Raw genomic sequence first — 21,104 nt, 5'->3', positions numbered from 1 at the left:
TTTTTCTTTAAACCCTCTCAGCTTCTACACACTGCATAAATGTACCTTCTTTTTTTCTACTTGTGGATGATAGAATATAGAAGTTGCCAATTTGTATCTGATACTCAGTTTCAGTGAGCTAGGATTAAAATTGAGGTTTCCTGGCTCTTTTGCCATTCTGTTCTTTTTGATGTCCAGTGATCACCTGAATAAAGTAATATAAATAACAAACACTTAGACCAAGTGGGTGCTCTGTGGTTGACCCTGTTCCCAGTGCTTCTACATATATTAAATTCTCATGACAACTAGCAAAGAGAGAAACCATCTTCTTCAATGTCACACAGCTATTAAGTGACAGACTGTTGTTTGAAATTAGCCAATCTAACACCAAAGTCAAGGCTTTTAACCCCTATGCTACACTAGAAATAGATTTATATGTGGCACAGATTGCTTAAGTTTTAAGAGTGTTTGTTTTGTTTTAGGTTGGTTAGATTTTCCAATCAATTAAAGTCTATTCAAATAATTATTTTCTAATTATTTAAATATTCTTTCATTGAGTGCTTATTTTATTTAAAAAATATTAAAAAAATTTTTTTTTTCTTTTCATTCTTATAGGTATAAGGGCCACTTGTTCTGAAATTATTTTGAGACAAGAAGTTTTGAAAGATGGTTTCCACAGGTAAGTTGCCCATTGACTTATATGAAAATATAATTTCATGTAATTTAAAAGCGAAAATTGATAGCTGAAAAATGGATAAACTGAAAAAAATCACTTGCATTCTTAAAGTTATAACTGACAGATAAGCAGTTCATGGTTTGAAACAATGATTAAAATAACAGTGGAAAAGAGAAGGAGAAAACAAACATTTATTATTTACTGTACATATCTATTATTTATTTATATAGACAGAAGCTATATATACATATTCCATTTAATCTTCACAGTGGTTGTAAGGTAGATGATACCTTTCTTGTACTTCAGATGAGGGAACTAGGGCTCAGGGACTTTAAGTAGAGTTTAAAATGGTAGAGCTCTGATAGAAATTTAGGACTATCATACTAGAAAGCCATAGTCTCATGTACTAAGATACCACCCTAAATCACTATTTCTGATTTACAAAACTTGGTTCCAAAGACCAAACTATTTCCAAAATAGAAACTATTCTCAAAAATGAGTATTGCCAATATTGAAGATATTTAAAAGACGTAAAAAGTTGTGGAAGCTGTTCCATAAGAGAGTGGTTACTTTGAAGTTATTCTCAGATATTTGATTTATAAATTTTGATACATTTATTTTTTAAATCCCTTCATTCACCTTAAACTAAAACACCTCACTCTCCTCACTCTTCAACTTTAGGCTACATGTGAATGGCTAGGAGGTGTAGTAGAAAGAACTTGGTTTTTCTGTTTGTTTGCTTGTTTTTAATTCAAATAAATTTGGTCTAACAATGTAGCTCTATTATTTAGTATATGTGTACCCTTAGTCAAATTACTTAAATCTTTGTTACCTTACTGATGAAATTAGATAATGAAATTATTTCCTTATTAGGGTTGTGAGGTTTAGATCAGAGAATATGTGGCAAGTTCCTTAATGTAGTGCTTGTCACATAGCATATACTCAGGAAATGTTAGCTTTTATTATTAGTAATTGAGATAGGTGATCAATTTGGACAATATAGTTTCAAAGAAGAGATGTAACTATAAAGTATAAAACTGCTTTTGGGAGAGAATTCACTTCTGAAAGGAAGTTTTTGATAGAGTTCCAGATACATTTTAAGCAATATCAGGGTGATTATGCCAAGTATATATAAATTCTTTCTTTAACATAATTGGGATGTATCTTCAAGAGGAATGAGAGATAACTGATTCCAAAAAGGAAGAAAGAAGTGCCTGAAGAGACTTTCAGGACAACAAATTAGCTGTCCATTTCTAAGTACTGAGGTACTTAGTACTAAGTACTTTAAAAAGCAGTAATTAAAAAGTAATTTAAATTTTCTAAGTACTTTAAAAAGCCATATTAAAAGCAACAATGAAGAGTGACAGAACCCACGAGAATAGCTTCAGAAACTAGAAATCTCAGTTATTTGAGACCTTCAGAAAATGCCAGCAATCATGTTTTTTTTTAAAAAGGCTTTTTTTGGTTTTGTTTTTAGTTTTTAGCAGGCATTGTCTTGCTGGAAGGGTAGATGAGGTAGATGAGGAAATATTAACATATAGAAGGGAGAATTTGTGGTCCCTCTTATTTCTGTCTTCTTGGTCAAGAAGACTTATTCCCACTTTGGAAAGTTCAAGCAGTTATTAGTAGTAAGAAATTGTATAAAAAGGCCTTTATGACTGTAAATGAATTTAGAGTCTCCCCTCTCTGATGAATTGTATCTCTTTGAAGTAGGAGAACTTGCTTAAACCATTGCTGAACTTGTTTATAATCTTTGGTTAATCTGGAAGTTAGTTATTGTAGATTCTGGGCAGAATTCTAGGCCAAATTACTAAAACGGTGGTTTGTGAACACAGGATAGAAATTGTTGGTTTCTGGGAACTGTATTCTGGCCTGGAGAATTCCATGTACTTATAGTCCACTTATAGTGGACTATATAAGTATATATAAGTCCATGGACTTATAGTCCACTTATAGTCGCAAAGAGTCGGACATGACTGAGCGACTTTCATTTTCTATTTCTATTAGAGTTACTGGATAAGTGGGTCAGAGGATACTATAGTTGTAGTATATTTGATTTTCTACAAGTCTTTTGGTAAAATTTATGTGTTCTATTTGTGAGCAAAATGAAGAATGTGAACTGGAAGGTAATACAGGTGAATAACTTTATAAAGATTAACTAATACATCCAACATGTTTTGGTTGGTTGATTGGTTGAATGTCATCTTGGAAGGAGGTCCTGAAGATCTCTTGTCTTTTAAAATATATGTTTTTTCTGATAAGATGTTGCATGTTCACTGTTGTTCAGTTGGTAAGTCGTGTCCAGCTCTTTACTACCCCATGGACTGCAGCATGCCAGGCTTCCCTGTCCTTAACTATCTCCTGAGTTTGCTCAAACTCATGTCCATTGAGTTGGTGATGCCATCCAACTTTCTCATTCTCAGCCGCCCCCCTCTCCTCCTGCCCGCAATCTTTCCAAGTAAAATATTAAAACAGCCCTTTCATTTCAAAGGGGTAGAAAAGGAAAAAATTTAACTGTTTTAGTAACTATACATTTGCATACTTTTAAGCAGCTCTTTAAGTATTACAGAAGAGTAATAAACATGGTTGGATGACATCACTAATTCAATGGACATGAGTTTGAGCAAACTCCGGAAGATAGTGAACAACAGGGAAACCTGGAGTGCTATAGTTCATGGGGTTGCAAAGAGTCGGACACGACTTAGCAACTGAACAACATGGAAACTACAATGTATTACCCTACTTACAGCACAGCTGAAGATGGACTTTAAAATAAGTTTGAACGTTTGTAATTGTTGGTATATTGACTGTTATGTCCAGTGGGGGCAAAAGCTCCTTCTCTGCCACTAAACAACAAAACATATGTAATGGCTAGCAGTGATTAAACAGAATCACAGACACCTGATTTATTTCAGTTTTGTTGATAAGCTCATATGTCTGAGGGGACACGATTCATTAAATGCTCTTATCATTTTTCATATTCCTAAAACAAGATGGGTTTACATTTAATTTTTCGTTTAAAAAATAATAGGTCTGGCTATAGTTTAGATGCTATTGATGTTCATTTTTTCTCCTTGAAGATACAGGACTATTTTCTTTTGAATAATTTGTTAAAATGTGGAACATACACTTTAAATATAGATACTAGGAAAAATTACCATTAGCCTGAATATTGTGGCTAAGTATAAGTATCTTTAGAGAGTGTTCCAGATCTTTTTCATAGAACTGTGGATTCTGGTTCCCTGTGGGTCCAGTCACTTGTCTATATCTCTGGTGATGAGAAATGATTCCCCCTAATGTGCCAGTGAAACAGATGAACACACAGCTTTCAGAAATTCTCTCTGCCTGTTTCTGAAATATTAGTCAGGGACACATGCATGTTATTAAAAATGAAGTTCAAAACACTTAAAATAATTCTATATTAGAAACTTGACTCTATTATAAGTCATACTAAACTTGTTTAATGCTCCAATTCCCCTGCTAACATTTAGAAAGCAGAAGAATATTCTGCCTACCACTGACCCCTGGTTGACTGTAATGGGTTCAGTAAGGTCTGCTGCTCTTGCTCTGGCAGAATTTGGTCCTGGATTCTGTAGTTCATTCCTTGGCAACTTTTTAGCTATTACTGTGAGTATTTTATTTACATTCATTGTTGTTTGAGGTGATGTCTTCATGAATACCTTGTCATTTGCACAGGACTGCGCTTCCTGGAAATCTCAGCCATTTTTTCTAGATCGACCTACTTTCCTGGTAAAGTTATGACAGTGTTAGGACTCACTTCCCTCTGAAGTAATTTAACCTAGTTTTTTGTTCTTGCAAAGGACTCCTCATTTGCAATATCACATGCAACTAATGGCTGCTGGTCCTCCCCTGTAGTAGTTGTTGCTAGGCTGTGATAATCCTTCTTGACCGGTTGTATCCCATGTCCCATGTTTCATGCAGCTTAGAAAAACAGCCTTAGTGGTACTCTCTTGAAATTCATGAAGTTGGTCCTTCACAAAATGAAGCACCAGGCTTGATTTGCCAACAGCAGGCTCTCCCAGAAATACTAGTTTGAACTGGCATATTTTATTTCCAGTATTGACCCCTTGGGTTTTGTTGCTCCTTGATTAACCATGTTCAAATTTAAAAGAAGTCCCTAATTTCAGTCTTTTACATCAATTTCCAGGTTGCAGGGTGTCAGTTTTTCTTTCTGGAGGTAAAGAAACCTGAGACCATACATGCAGGTCTGTGGGGCCAAGGCTACCTGGCAGCAGATCCCAGGCATAGTCTGAAGGACAAGAGAGGCTGAGGCTGTGGCTTGGAGGAGGCTGTATCGCCGCCTCCTGTTGATTCCCAATTTAATGCCAAGTTTTTAAGAGACCATATTCTGCTTGATTTCAGTTCTTTTAAACTTTTAGAGACTTCTTTTAATGCTCATCATATAGTTTTTCTTATGCACTTAGAATGTTCTATTACTATAATTGTCAGTTAGATCAACTAAATTAAAGGTGGTTCATGTTTTCTGTATCTTTACTGATTTTCTCTCTACTTGTTCTATCCATTACTGAGAGAAGGGTATCAAAATATTTTGCTGTAATTGTGGATTTGTCTGTTTATCCTTATAGTGCTACCAGTTTTTACTTTGATGTAAAATACAGGAATCTTTGAAGCTCTGTTATTGGGTGCTCACAGTTATATTTTATTATTGTTATATTTTATATATAAATTATTGTTATATTTTATTTTCTTGTTATATTTTCTTGACGATTGACCCTTTTATTTTTCTGTGGTATTCTTGTTTATCCATGGCAATATTCCTTGTCCTAAAGTCTTCTTTTTCAGTATTAATATAGCCACTCTATAGTATTGTTATTAATATTTGCATACATTTTTCCATCCTTCTACTTTTATCTGTGTTTATATTTGCTGTTTCTTGTAGACAGCATATAGTTAAGTGTTGCTATTTCATCCAATCTGTCAATCTCTATATTTTAACTGGAGTGATTAGACTATATACTTTTAATGTTAATATAGATTTGGTTGGTTTGGTTTAAATTTACCCATCTTGCTACTTCTTTTCTATATTTTTTTCTATTTGTGTCATCTAATCTTTTTTCTTTTTTCTTGCTTTATTTTGGATAAATGGAATATTTTTTGATCATTCCATTTTATCTCCATTTTTGACTTATTAACTATACTCTCTTTTTAAAAAATTAGTTGTTTTAGGGTTTACAATTTTAACTTATCACAAATTACCTTCAGATAATACTGTTTCATACCATGAATAATGCATGAATCTTATAGCATAATAGTTCATTTCTTTCTCCTCTCCTTTATGCTATTCTTGCCATACGTTAATTAACTTTATGCTTTTTTGCTTATGTTATAAACCTGCCATATATTGTTGTTACTTTTGCTCTGATCAGTCATATATTTTTACACTATTATTTATTTTAATTGTGGTAAAATACCTGTAACATAAAATATGCTGTCCTAACTGTTTTAAATTGTACACTTTAGTGGCATTAAGGACATTCCCATTGTTGTGTTACCATTATTACTAACTATCCATAGACCGCTCTTCATCTTACAAAACTGAAATCTGTACCTCTTAACAGTAACTCCTCATCCCCATCCCCCAACCACCTGCCCCTGGCAACCGCCATTCTACTTTCTATCTCAGTGGGATCTCTGCTGAACTCTTTGGTCTCTATCCTTTGGTTGGTGGAATGCAGTGTCTTTGTGAAATTTCAGAATTTCTTATCTTTCAGTTCCTTGGTAATTCCTTGTCCATTCTTGTGGAGTTACATATTACTCATGTTTATTTTAGTATTCAATAAAAATTCAAGGGACTCCAATTCAGACTTCTAGAACTCTTTGTCCAGAGATCTTTCCTCTCTGGAATGTAGTGCTGTGACTTCTAGCTGCTTAAGCCTCCCCTATCTTCTATCCCTGTTTTCTCACTTAAGCAAAACCATCATGCTTTGGACCTCCTTCTCTGCACTTGGTCCAAAATAAGCCTCCAGAGAGAAAGCTGAGACAATTCTACATTTAAGTTTATAACTTATTTTAGATTAATACTTGTAGTATGGTATGAGGTAGAGGTCACAGTTCAGTTTTTCTATATAGGTACACAGTTGTTTCAGCACTGTTTGTTGAAAAGATAATCTTTTCCCCATCAAATTATATTGACACCTTTATTTTTAAAAACTGTGTATCTGTTTCTGGACTCCATCCTTTCCCATTAATGTTTGTCTGTTTTCACACTAATCCTATACTGTGACTATGACATGAATTTATGAAAGATATAATGAGTGATTCTTATGTGATATAAATATTTCATTTGACTTTATGATCTTCTTTTGAAAAACTAATTTGAAATATAATATTTGTACTAATTTAAATTTAAGCTTGTTATATTAGCTTGTTTAAAAATTGAATGAATTCTTAAGAAAAAAAATTGAATGAAGATATTTACTTAAAACATACTTGTCAAAAAAACAAAACAAAACAAAAAAACATACTTGTCTTACAGAGACCTGTTAACAAAAGTGAAATTTGGAGAAAGCATTGAGGACTTACAGACCTGCCGACTCTTAATTAAACAGTACATCCCAACAGGACTTTTTGTGGATCCATATGAGTTGGCTTCATTACGAGAGAGAAACATAACAGAGGTACAACTGTTAGAGGGTTTTTTCGAGAGGGAAATTATTGTAGGAATGTTGTAATTGAATTAAGGCAAAATAGATAAGATGACATTGTAGTATTTTTTAATTCATTTTGTTGAGTGTATATAAAAGATAGGATGGGAGTATTCTTTAAAAAGTGAGTGAAACTTGTCATACTTGTCTGTAATAAGTTAGCTAAAATGACGTTTATATTAAAGCTTGTCTTTGAAAAGATTAGTGGTTAATAAATACTGCTTCAACAACAATTTTGTTAAAATTTGACATATATTCCAATATCTGTATAATTTGGGTATAGGAGGAAAGGAAACAAATATTTATTGGGTATCTATATAATAGGTTTTTTTTTTTTTTTAAGGAAGCAAGATAAAATTAAGCATTATAAGAAAGATTATGTCCCACACCCTTTATATAGATTAATCTTTATAGCATCCTTGGAAAGATTCCATTTTCTAGATAAGGAAACAGGCACAAAGGGTCCAAATAACTTATCCCGAATCACATAGGTAAATGGAAAAGCCAAGAAATGAATCCAGGATTGTCTAATTGCAAAGTTGCTGTTCTTTTGGGAAATTAATCTTAGTTAAGAGTTTGCCTAACTTTGATAAGAATCACCAGGGGGTATTTTTGGTGGAGATTATTGTCTTTCTGAGAAAGCTTAATTCATCAAATCATATTGGATCCCCAAATCTCTTAATGACTGAAGTAATTCCTATTAAGAAATTTTGGGAAACTGTTTTAGTTCATTCTATATATGAATTTGAAAAAGGCAAAATAACACTTCTCTTGGAGTCATTTAGGATGGTGGTTTATTTCTAGTTGTGATTTAGTCCAATTTCTTCACCTGTTTTATTTACATTTGTTTTTGAGTAGGTAATTATATCCTCATGGCTTATAATTCAGGGAGTATAAAAAGTATACAATGCTAAGCTTTCACCTATTTTAACCCCTAGTTACCATTTCTTCCTATTTGTGTCTGTATGTGAGTTTAGGTACACATGTTCACACATATGGAAGTTTAGATACATATGTGGGAAGATTCCTTTTTTGTGTTTGTTTCTTTTTTTTCACTGAGCATGAATTCTGAATGAGGCTTTTTCACTTTTACACAATATGTTTTGGGACTTCCCTGGCAGTACAGTGGTTAGGACTCCACACTTTCACTGCAAGGGCCCAGTTTCAGTCCCTGGTCTGGGAATTAAGATCCTGCAAGCTGAAAGGTACAGCCAAAAAAAAAAGTACATTTCAAATTTAAATACAGTTCTTGGCTTGTACTGACATGGATTGGAATCATATTTAAATTTACTTAATAAAATGATCTACCATGTTTTAAGAAAGTGGAATGTTTTTATGCACAGGTACCCAAAAAGAGGTCACATGCCCACATACCCATACCTATGGTTGGGATGAGATAGGGTTGTGTGCAGGTTGACTATAATGAGAAAATAAGGTGGGTAAAGGGTCCCACTATAGATTGCTTGACAGGTTTCTCTTTATCTTGATTTTCTGCTTCCTAATTGTCTAATATCTAATTACAAATCTTTTAAGTGAATTTACTTTTTCATTTTGGAAGCTTCTAGAAAAATAGATGTCTTGTTTGTATAATTAGAAGTTGATTTCCTGATATATTAGATGCTGTTTCCTTCTGCCTAGCTGAGTTGAGCCTGTGGCCCCAATTCTTTGTGCAGAGAAACTTTGTCGTGAGATATGGTGTTATTTGGTGAGTTTAACTAGATAGAAGAGAATTTATACATAAGGAATGATTGATGCTTATATATCTTGACTCTGTTAGATAAGACAAAATTTTTGACTGTATGGGTGATAGGGCAACAAAATGTTTTTAAAGGGGTTTATGATAGCTTCTGAGCAATTGGAAAATAAAAGCAAGTCTTAACTAGTTTCATTGTAGATTTTTAATCAAAATCTCTCACATTCTTTGGAAACGGCATAATATTAGATTGAAACATAAGAAATTGATATTTTGTAGGTCAAAATGCAAATGTTTTTGAAATTGCAAGTTTCACTCAGTTAAAATGTGTTAGGACTTCTGCCTTGGCCAAGTTGAAGAACAGGGATCACATTTGCTTTCTACTTGAAACAACCAAGAAATAGACAAAATATAAGAAAGAATGGAAAAAATAATTGAATATCAAGCAGTGAAATCTTAGAGATGAGAAATAAATAAGGTTAACCCTTCAGTTGTCCTAGTTTATTACTTGAGAGTTCAGACTAGTACAGGGAGGGTGAACCTAAGTAGAGCCTAGTGGACTTCTTGAGTTAAGGAGATGAAGGTAAGATTTGGGGAAGACCAAAGTCACTAGAAATGCTTTCCAGGTGACACTAGTGGTAAAGAACCCACCTGCCAATGCAGGAAACATAAGAGATGCAGGTTTGATCCCTGGGTTGGGAAGATTCCCTGGAGGAGGGCATGGCATGGCAACCTACTCCAGTATTCTTGTCTGGAGAATCCCATGAACAGTCCATAGGGTCGCACAGAGTCAGACACGACTGAAGTGACTTAGCATGCATGCACACAGAGTCACTAGAATTCACAGTGTGTCAGAGAAGAGAGAACTGCATGGAGACAAATTCCAGAGATCCACAGAGGTTCCCCTGAATGCATAGTCAAGCATTAATTAATGCATGCATGTGAGGAAACTGCTTGATGCTGGGAAAAGAGCTACATGAAAAAATCAGAGGTAATAGTGTCTCACACAGGTCTAGTTGTGGTACCTGTTCCCACCAACCAGACTGGGAAAATCCTTGTAATTCACTAGGCTTTGGATAGAGTAAACAGAAGAACTCAGTAGTGGGGAATACTAAGCCCTAGAGTGACTATTAGTCCAGTCCTACCTAACGAATTTCAAAACCAAGGCCTTGCAAAAATCAGACAGTTGCAAGTAACCTTACAGCATTACAAACAAAGCTCAAGAATATTAATTGGAATGCAGAAATATCTAGTACCCAACAGGATCAAAATGTCTTGACTCTAATCAAAGTTTTGCAAGGATGCAAGGATGTGGGAACATATCACCTGTAATGAGGAGGTAAATGATTCAGTCAATGCTGATCATAGCTGTATTCCTTATGTTCAGAAACGTAAATAGAGAAATGGAAGATACTTGAAAGGACAGTTGACCTTTTAAAAATTAAGACTACAAAGTATGAGATGGAAAATATTCTGGATGGAATTAATGGCAGATCAATGCAGAAGAAAAGATTAATAAACTTGAAATCATAGCAATAGAAACTACCAAAAATATAAAACAGATAAATAAAAGAAATGTAAAAAGTGAGTAGAACATTAGTGAGTTGTGGAACAACTTCATGTGACCTACCGTAAGTCTAACTGGGTTATTTCTAAGAGATACCTGCATCCTCATGTTCATTACAGCATTATTTACAATAGCCACGATATGGAAGCAACCTAAGCATACATCAATAGGTGAATGGACAAAGAAAATGTGAGATATATATTTTTGAAACTGAGATATGTATAAATGTGTATATATTTGTGTGTATTTGTTTATATATGTGTATATACACATGTATATGTATACCCATACACAGAGACACACACAATGGAATGTTACGCAAATATTAAAAGAAAGAAGAAATTCTGCCATTTGCAACAAAACACATGAGCTTTGAAAGTGTTATGCTGGGTAAAGTAAGTCAAAGAAAGTCAAATACTGTATGATCTCACTTATATGGGGAATATAAGAAAAACTGAACTCAGAAACAGAGAGCAGATTGGTCATTGCCAGGGGTGAGAATGTAGGAGAAATGGGTGAAGGCAGCCAGAAAGTACAAACTTCTAGTTATAAGATGAGTTAAGTTCTGAAAATTTAATGTATAGCATGGTGACTGTAGTTAACAAACTGTAGTGCTAAGAGAGTTTACCTTAAATGTTCTCACCATACACACACACACAGAAAGGTAACTGTATGAGGTGATGGACATTTTAACTAACATTATTATGGTAATTATTTTTCAAAATATACATATATCAGATCTTCATGTTATATACCTTAAACCTATACAGTGTTATATGTCATATCTCAATAAAGCTGAGCAGGGGAGGTGTAACGGAAATCCCCAAGGAGAGATGAGAGAGATGGAGATGGAAAAAAGTATTTGAAGAAATAATGGCTGAGAAAATTTCAGATTTTATGGAAACTACAAACCCACAAATCTACGATGCTCAAGTGCAAGAAATATGAAAGAAACTATATCAAGGTACAAGATAAAATTGTTTAAAACAATGATAATGAGAAAATCTTAAAAGCATCAAGATGAAAAAAAAAAACACATAAAATACAGAGGACCAAAGGTAATAATAGCAGCAGATTTCTTGTCAAACATAATGCAAACAAGAAAATGGAGCAGCAGCATCTTTAAAATATAGAAAGAAAAAAAAAACTATGAATTTAGAATTCTTTATACAGTGAAAATACCTTTCAAGGGGAAGGTAAAATAAAGACTTTTTCAGACATAAAGGTTGAAAGAATTCATCACCATCCAACCTCCAATACCAGAAATGTTAGAAGAGATCCTTCAGGCAGAAGGAAAATGATACCAGATGAAATCTGTATCTACACCAAGGAAAGAAGAACACTTGAAATGATAACTACATGAGTAAAAATAAGATTTTTTTCCCCATATTATGTGAATTTTTCCAAGATAATTGACAAAAAATAACAACAATGTAGTGTAGCATCCATACCATGTCTTAAGAATAAAATGTATGATAGCACTATCACAAGGGTGGGAGGTGAAAAATGAAATACACCTTAGTAAGGTTGTTACACTAAACGTAAGGTGGTTTAATGTCGCTTGAAAGTAGACTGATACAGTAAAGATGTTTACTATAAACTCTGAAGTAACTGCAAAAATAACAGAGTCGTAGTTAATATGCCAGCACAGCAGATTAAATGGAGCTATAAAAAAATTCAGTCTATTAGAGAGAAGGCAGAGAAAGAATATAAAGGGAACAAAAAATAAAGATACAGAGAACAAGATGAATTAAACTTAACCATATTAATAATCATATTAAATGTAAATGTCTGAATATCTCCATTAAAAGGCTGAGATTTTCAGATTGAATAAGAAATCAAGACCTAACTGTATATTGCATATAAGAAATGAACTTTAACTTTTAAAACAAAAGATAAGACATGCTCACACTGATCAAAGGAAAGCTGATGTGGTTATATTAATATTAGGCAAAGGGATTCAAGAGCAAAGATTGTCACAAGTGCTAAAGACTATCACCATTTTGATAAAGGGATCAACTAATCAGCAGGAAATAATAATTCTAAGCATTTATGTCACTAATAACATATTCAAAATGCAAATAAAAATTGGTAGAACTGTAAGGTGGAATAGATGAATCCACACTTACAGTTGGAGATTTCAGTATCCTTCTCTTAATAATTGATGTAATAAGTAGACAGAAAGTTGGTAAGGATATCAAAGATTTGAACAAAACTATGAACCAACTCCCTGATCTAATTGGCATTTATGGACCATTCCACCCAACAGCAGTGGAATACATGTTCTTTAAAAGTATACATGCAGTATTTATCAAGGTAGATCATTCCAGGCTATAAAACAAGCCTCAATAAATTTAGAATTCAAGTCTTACAAAGAATATTCTTGACTGCTAAGGAACTAAATTAGAAATAAAGAATAGAAAGATCTTTAGAAAATCTTCAAATATTTGGAAACTAATTAACACACTTCTAAGTAATCTATGGGTCAAAAGAAGAAATCAGAAGGGAAATAAAGTATTTTGAACTGAATGAAAATGAAAACATAACGTACCAGAACTAGTGGGATACTGCTAAAGCTGTGTTTAGAGGGAAATTTGTAGCACTAAAATGCCTATTTAAAAGACGATCTCAATTAACGTTTTCAGCTAAGCCTCCTTAATCTATGATGAGCACGTGAAACCACCGTAGAAGGATGGAAATAATGAAGGTCACAGCAGAAATTAATGAACTAGAAAAAAGGGAAAGCTGGTGCAAAAACTTGTAGTTTATGATGGATAAAACTGATAAACTCTTTAGCCAGACTGATTAGAAAAAAATATGTACTGTTAGAATTAGCATCCCGGGGCTTCCCTGACGGTATTGTGGTTAAGAATCTACCTGCCAATGCAGAGGACACAGATTCAATCCCTAGTTCAGGAAGACCCCACATGCCTAAGAGCAACTAACCCCGTGCATCACAGCTACTGAAGCTCGAGCTCTAGAGCCCCCGAGCCGCAACAAGAAGCCGCCACAACAAGAAGCCCACTTACTGCAGCGACGAGTGGCAGCACCACTCTCCGCAACAGGAGAAAAATAGCACACAGCGATGAAGACAGTGTGACCAAAAATAAAAATACATAAATAAGTAATTAAAAAGAATTAACATCCCAGTGTCAGAAAAGTATTTATTGTTATGCATTTCATTTCTATAGCTTTATAATTTTAGATTGTATAAGTTATTCAAAGATGCCAATTACTGTGTCTTAATTGGGAAATGTTTTAGATTTTTTTGTTGTTTTGAATTTTTTTGATAGAGCTCTAGTCTAGGGGAGAAAGATCTGTTGAGTGTTACAGTTAGGGTACAAAAATTTTATTGCTTAATTCATTTAACTTTGCTAAGGTGGTTTTGGATATGTGTAGTTTAGTGTTGTCATGAAAAAGTAGAGGTCCATGTCTGTTAACCAGTGGGTCTTAGTTGCAGCATGAGAACTCTTAGTTGCGGCATGTGGGATCCAGTTCCTTGATCAGGGATCGAACCCGGGCCCCCTGCATTTGGAGCACAGAGTCTTAGCCACTGGGCCACCAGGGAAGTCCCTAAGGCTGAGTTTTGAGATTCAGATACCCAGAATAAAAGTTTTTGAACCATCACCAAGTAACCCTTTGACTAATAGAGCCCTCTCTGAAGGCCAAAATGCCATTTAGAGCAGTTTGCCTCATTTTCATTATATTCTAGTTTAAATTCATGTTAAAAATATTCTCAATTTTTGGGAAGTTTCCATATTTTTATTTCTATGGAAAATAAACAGTAAACAAAAACTCATTAATTAGAGAAGCTGAAGATCATAATGCCATCATAAATTCTAAATAGCACAATCAGGAATATACTTTGTGTTAGTTCTACTTATTATACTTAATTTTCAACTAGATAAATATTGGCTATCTTATTTAACCTAATTGAATAGGGGAATCTCTTTGACCTGGCTTTGAATCTTGTCTCTTCTTCTTACTAGCTACTATATTGTTTATCCACCCTGATACTTTGTTTAGACATTTATATAATAACAGGCCTAAGAGTTCCTCTTTGATAGGGATCTTGTGAAAATTAAAGAAGCGAATGTATATAAACCACTGAGCTTAATTGGTACTCAAAGTTACCTTTATTATTACCGGGTCATTCTATACATCTTTGTTGACAAGATAGAAAATATGTGTTATTTTGATTTATATCTAGTTGTATGCAAAGAGAGTGCATTAATAAACTTCTAGCAGAAGGTCTCTGGTAAAATTTCTTAGGGATTTGCTATTGTAATCTTCTTGGTCAACATTTTTATACTTAGATAAAAATATAGAAGATATAGTTATCAAGTTCATAAATATTACATACATGGTTGACAGTTTGGGATTTCAGTTAAATCTCAACAGCCTGGAAAAAAATGGACAATAGCCAGAAAGATAAAATTTAATAGAGATAAATATAAGTCCCTGGTTTTAATTAGTGAAAAGTTAATTACTTGAAAAACTTGGATGGGAGTTACTTAAAAGTTTTCTGCAAAAAGTTTAAATGAATAATATAAGGATGAATAGGCAGAGCACTGGGTCATTGAAACTATTCAGTATGATACGTGTCATTTTATATTTGCCAAAATCCACAGGCTATACAACATAAAGAGTGAACCCTAACTTAAACTATAGACTGTAGTTAATAATAATGTATCAATATTGGCTTAATGGATTGTAACAAATGTACCAAACTGAATTTAATAATAGAGAAAACTGTGAGTGTGTTTGGGAGGGATGGGGAGTGTGTGGGAATGCTTTATTTTCTGCTCAATTTTTCTGTACCTAAAATTGCTCTAAAAAATGAAGTCTGTTAGTTTTAAAAAATTATATATATATATATATCGCACTGAAATGAGGCTGCTAAAAAGTTAATGCAATTTTTAAACCTAGAAACTGGAAAAAAATATAATTTTTGCTAAAGAAGATAGTATTGCTACTATTTTCCTTGAGTATTTTAAAAGGCAACTGATACGATGAATGGTTTGGAAAACCATGTCTTGAGAAACCCAGAAAACTGTACATATTTCTTTGGGGAGGAGAAAACATATGGAGGAAAGTGGTTGTCTTCTAAGTTATGAGGGACCCTTAGTGAAACAAATAACATATTTTTTGCAAATATTGTAAGCATGGACATTTGGTAAATTATTATGGGTCAGAGAATCAACTTTCTACTAATAAAAAGGGAATAAATTTAACAGTACATTAAATGAGATGACTTAAAATAATGAACTTCCTTCCAATCATTGAAAGCATTAAAACAGTGGCTGGGTATTTGAAAAATACTTTAATTGGAACAATGGTTTAAATTAATCACTTCTCAAGTTCCTCATGAGTCATAAGATTATAATTCTTTGACCTTTGCTAGTAAGTTCTGTTACTCCTGTGATGAACTGGGAAGAAACAGCATGTGAAAATACAGCACTTGGTGTCACTGTCAAATAGAAGAATTAGGGTGCTAGCTCTGGTGGGTAGAAATTAAGGCTGTTTTTTTACTCCTTGTGTAAGTGAATCTGAAGAAAACTTGCATGTGTGTATGCATACACACACACATATTATGTATATAATGTTCATATACGTGTGTGTGTGTCTGTATATGTGTGGTTTTATAAATAAATATGTATATATGGATACATTTATAATGTAAGACTAATTTCTGTCACAACTGCATTTTTACTTTTGGCATAAAACACTTATTTAAAAATTTTTTTTACCATGTTATTTTTTAAAAGAATCGTTACTATTTTTTCCATTAACTTTGTATCCAAAAAAGAGTGCTGACCTTTGCTTTGACTTCCTGCCCGCAGTGCTCTATCTTACTCACTACCATCTTACTTGCTTCTTTGAAGAACAGGAAATTACCAGAGTGATACCTATCATTTTAACCCAATACTGGGTTAACTGTTTTTTATCATAGTTTTCATGCTTATTGAATCAATGCTGTATTTATTCCTGAAGTTTCTTTTCTTGGTACCTGTTTTGTTACCAAAGCAAAGGTTGATAATGAAATTACATAGAAATTTTTATTATGGGGAAATTTCACACCTCAGAGTATAATTTCCTCAGTTTACTTTTAGTAAGCTTCTATTAAACACAGATCACATCTTGTGTTTTCTACTTAAAACTGAGAATGGAAGAGGAATGAAAATTGTTTATAAGGGGTGGTGTGTTTGACATTTTTGTTCATCTATATAGTAGTCTTCTGGTTTTATTTTTTACATCTTCCTCATTCATTCCTTCTGGACTAATATTTGTATTCTTTTTGACAGGCAGTGATGGTTTCAGAAAATTTTAATATAGAAGCTCCCAACTATTTGTCCAAGGAATCTGAAGTTCTCCTTTATGCTAGACAAGATTCACAGTGCATTGATTGTTTCCAGGCTTTTTTGCCTGTGCACTATCGCTATCATCGGCCACATATTAAAGATGGAGAAACGTTTATTGTGGTCCATAACCCTGACTTATTGATGTATTGTGACCAAGGTAAGGGTTACAAATCTTTTTGGAGAGTTGAAAATAAAAGTAAAGGTATGGTGGTAAGTCAGGGACAGTGATAACAAAGTCATGTTTCTTTTTTCTTTCTGTTAAACTTTTTGATTGTAAAATAAAGCACTGATATAGAAAAACTTCACAAATACATAGTTTAGTGAATTATTAAAGGGGAAATAGCCATGTAACTGCCACCCAGGTCAAGAAACAGAACTTTGGAAAAAAAACAAAAAGAAACAGAACTTTGCCAGTCAATGTAGCAGCAGCCCCACAGCTCCTGTCCGAATCTCCTTTCCTGTAAGAGTAACCCACTCTCCTCACTTTTAATCACTTCCTTATGTTTCTTTTATACTTCTATCACTCAAGTGGGCATTCTTAGACACAATAGCTTAGTCTTGCCCATTAAGAAAATGTTATTTCTGTTAAGTCTATTAATTACAGATTTCCCCTCTATTTCATTCTTTAAAGAAAATTTTATCTGTTGAAGAACCAGGGTTATTTGAGACCCTGTCATTGTTGAGGTTTGGATGACTATACTCATTAGTTCATCTGTCTTCTTCATTACTGGGAAATTGGTAGCTAGTTTGCGAGGTGTGATCAGATTCAGGTTTGATGCTTTTGGTAAGACTATAGGTGGTGCTGTGCTCGTTTATGAGTGGGCATATCATGCGTGGTGTGTTTCTTTTATCAGCCAGTGATACCTCTGCTGCCTTCTGTTTCTTCATACTGATACTGCAGAATTGCATACTGATATTGTAGCTGTTTGTGCTTCGTGTCCACTTGCATGTATTTTAGGGATACTTTATCACCTAGTTTTGTTGTAAAAGTTGTCTACGAGTTATTGGTTTTGTGTAGAATTGTTCTCCTTTTATGTGTGGATTTCAGCAAATTAAAAAACTGCTCTCATCATTTTCATTCTTCCTAGAATCAAAACTTTAGGAAGTCCCTTTCAGATTTTGGTTCTTTGTATCTCCAAATTGGGACTGATCAAAATGTTTACTGAATTCAGTAGCACTGTTACTAAAGACTGACAGGAAGTTTTTAATCACACATTTGCTGTCATCATCTGTTTCATGATGAGAAAAGTAAAAAAATATTCAACTGTGTTAACTTTGCTTATCCAACCTAGTTTACTGTTTCTTTTAATGGTTACCTTTTACTTACCCTAAATAAAGTTTGGAAAAGTGCTGCCTCCCAAGAGAGCATTTGGGGTTCTGGAATTGTTCATTTTTTTGATCTGAGAGTTCTTTCCATGGCTGTGTTTTGTCTATGGAAATTTATCTAGTTGTAGATTTATGATCTGTTCATTTTTCTGAGATATGTTATATTTCAGGAAAAGTTTAAGTTAAAAAAAATGGCACCTGGTGTAGTGGGATTTGTTAAGAAGTCATGCTCAACTTCTTCACAGTCTTTGTAATTTTATAATTTTCTAGGCATCCACTTAGAACAGGCTGTTAAAATAAAACAGCATATGATAGCTGAGTCCAAATCATGTACATTGTGTATTAAAATGTTTAAATACTCATATCCCAACATGAAAGACTGGCTTGGCTACTAGTCCAGGTACAGGTTTTCTGATATGATTTTCTACCACTTTTTCTCAGAGTTTCCAGTCTTGAAATGCTGGGCTCAGTCAAAGGTGACAGCTCCTTGTGCTTTGAACAGTAAGGATATCTGCCAATGGAACAATATGAAATATAAATCAGTAAGTTAATATTTTGGAGAAGGAAATGGCAACCCACTCCAGTATTCTTGCCTGGAGAATCCCATGGACAGAGGAGCCTGGTTGGGTACAGTCTATGGGGTCGCAAAGTGGTGGACACAACTGAGCGACTAAACAACAACAACAAATTAAAAAATTAACATTTTATGTTGTTTTAGGTCATGCGTCCTCATATAAAACTCCTTCTGTAATGTTTCTGCCACATTTAAGGGATGATAATCTTATATTCTACCATAGGAAGCTGTTTTGTATTTGTTTTTAAAGTTGTTTCTTTGTTACTGTTGGCAATAGTCATGGAATCATTTAATTTGCAGGCATGGAGATTGAAAGTTAGTCCCATGCCTCATTGATCCAGGGCTAAGTGTAGTTGATGTGCTTTTTAAAAGTGTGAAATGGCAAAAAAAAAAAAAACAACCCACAGTGGTGTGTCCATCTGATTTTATTTAATCAGTAAAACTTCACTATATTTAGAACTTTTTATTAATTTTTAAGCAACAAAATGAATTAGTGAACTTCATTATATTACATAGAACAAGTGAACAGAGGAAAGGAAAACTATAAAGTTGTATCATTTCAACTGAGATTAAGTTTCTAGATAATAATATTGTTACTATAAATCTAAATCTAGGCTGATGCAGGTGATTTTTAGAGTTTTAACCTCCAAACTTGTTTTCAGCTATTAAACTGAGTAAGTATTAGTAGCTCATTAACACTGACTTGGTCAGAAGTAGAGACACAGATGTAGAGAATGGGTGTATGGATACCAGGGGTGGGTATTAGAGAGGGTGGGATAAATTGGGAGATTGGGATTGACATGTATATACTACTATGTACAGATAACTAATGAGGGCCTCTTACATAGCACAGGGAACTTAATGAGTCTGATTCTGTTACATTAACTGAAATGTTGAATCTAAAAGAATCATTCAGATAGTGTAACATGTAGTATAGCAATGGTGAAAGGTATTTAAAAGAAAAAAGATGACCCAGAGGGATGGGATGGGGAGGGAGGTGGGAGGGGGGTTCAGGATGGGGAACACATGTAAATCCATGGCTGATTCATGTCAATGTATGGCAAAAACCACTGCAATAATGTAAAGTAATTAGCCTCCAACTAATAAAAATAAATGAAAAAAAAAAAGATTACAAAAAAGAAGAAAGAGAAAGTTAAGTTCAAAATCAAAGAAGTAGTGGTTTCATGTTAGGAGGTTGATCGTAAATGTATCTAACTTCTCTGTCTCTCTCCCAAGGTATACAAGAATTTGACTCTACAAGTTCCAGTGGGACTGACCATACATACCTCTTTAGTATGTTCTGTGACTCTGCTCATTACCATCCTGTGTTCTACTTTGATCCTTGTGGCTGTTTTCAAATATGGCCATTTTTCCCTATGAATTTTATGTAGTTAAATACTTTCCATAAACCTAAATAAGACCTATTCGTTTGTGACTAGAAGTGTTCTTCTAGAATTATGTCATTACTTGTGCCTTTTGTCTTCATTTATGGCTAATATTATGTTTACTAGAGGAAATTCTGGATCATTCTCAACTAATTTCAAAATTCAGTGCTCTATTGTGTAGACCTCTAATAATTCTCAAGCATCAGGGGCCAATACGGGAAACTTAATTCTGTTAAATTAATATTATTTATGAGAAGTGACTTAATCTTCATTTCGGTTATAAATAAATACTTTATTAGAGACAAATTATTGCTAAAAATTGAGAAAATTATTATGACTGAGACTAATTTGGATGAATCAGAGTTTATTTAAATGTTAGTTTTATAAGAATATTAATTTATGCAGTTTCAAAGAAAATTATTAAAGTAGGACTTCTAAGAAATTAATATCAAAATTGATTATTCCTTGAAGCTTTTCCATTCTCTTTTTATAATACTGCTTTTGAATATATGAATTGGCAAAGGATTGATGGAGTTAAGTACTAATACTAAAAAGTATATTTTACTAAGTTGTATAGTTACAAAAGTTTTTGAATCTTCAGGTGATTTTTTTTTAAGAACAAAAGGTCTTGGTTTATTGTTTTTCTTTGGAAGAAATTAGAAAATAAAGCAAATGCATAAGCTAATTAAGAAATAAAAGGGCAAGCATCTTCCAAAACAGAAGCCAATAAACTAGGGTATGTTTTGTATAGCATAATGGGATATGATATACTTTATATATGCTATCACTGGTTAATTTCCTAAAACATTGTGGTATTTTTTAATGGGAATAAATATTTTCTAATTTGCCATGTTAA

At 33.5% G+C, this 21,104-nt stretch overlaps 1 protein-coding gene and 1 pseudogene across 1 annotated transcript in view; one reads left to right on the top strand and one right to left on the bottom strand.

Moving 5' to 3' along the window:
• Nucleotides 1-21,104, top strand: part of PIGX (phosphatidylinositol glycan anchor biosynthesis class X) — a 25,685-nt gene extending 4,581 nt beyond the window's left edge. The window contains exons 4-8 of the mRNA XM_061168026.1: nt 595-658; nt 7,173-7,314; nt 16,907-17,120; nt 18,731-18,831; nt 20,100-21,104. Coding sequence (XP_061024009.1) covers nt 595-658; nt 7,173-7,314; nt 16,907-17,120; nt 18,731-18,831; nt 20,100-20,243 — 665 coding nt within the window. The 3' untranslated portion in view covers nt 20,244-21,104. The remainder of the gene's footprint in view (nt 1-594; nt 659-7,172; nt 7,315-16,906; nt 17,121-18,730; nt 18,832-20,099) is intronic.
• Nucleotides 3,624-4,772, bottom strand: LOC133073819 (ras-related protein Rab-5A-like; annotated as a pseudogene).

This window comes from Dama dama, chromosome 19, assembly GCF_033118175.1.
Source record: "Dama dama isolate Ldn47 chromosome 19, ASM3311817v1, whole genome shotgun sequence".
NCBI lineage: Eukaryota > Metazoa > Chordata > Mammalia > Artiodactyla > Cervidae > Dama > Dama dama.
Note: the sequence above shows the minus strand (reverse complement) of the source record. Positions and strands in the feature narration are given on the sequence as shown.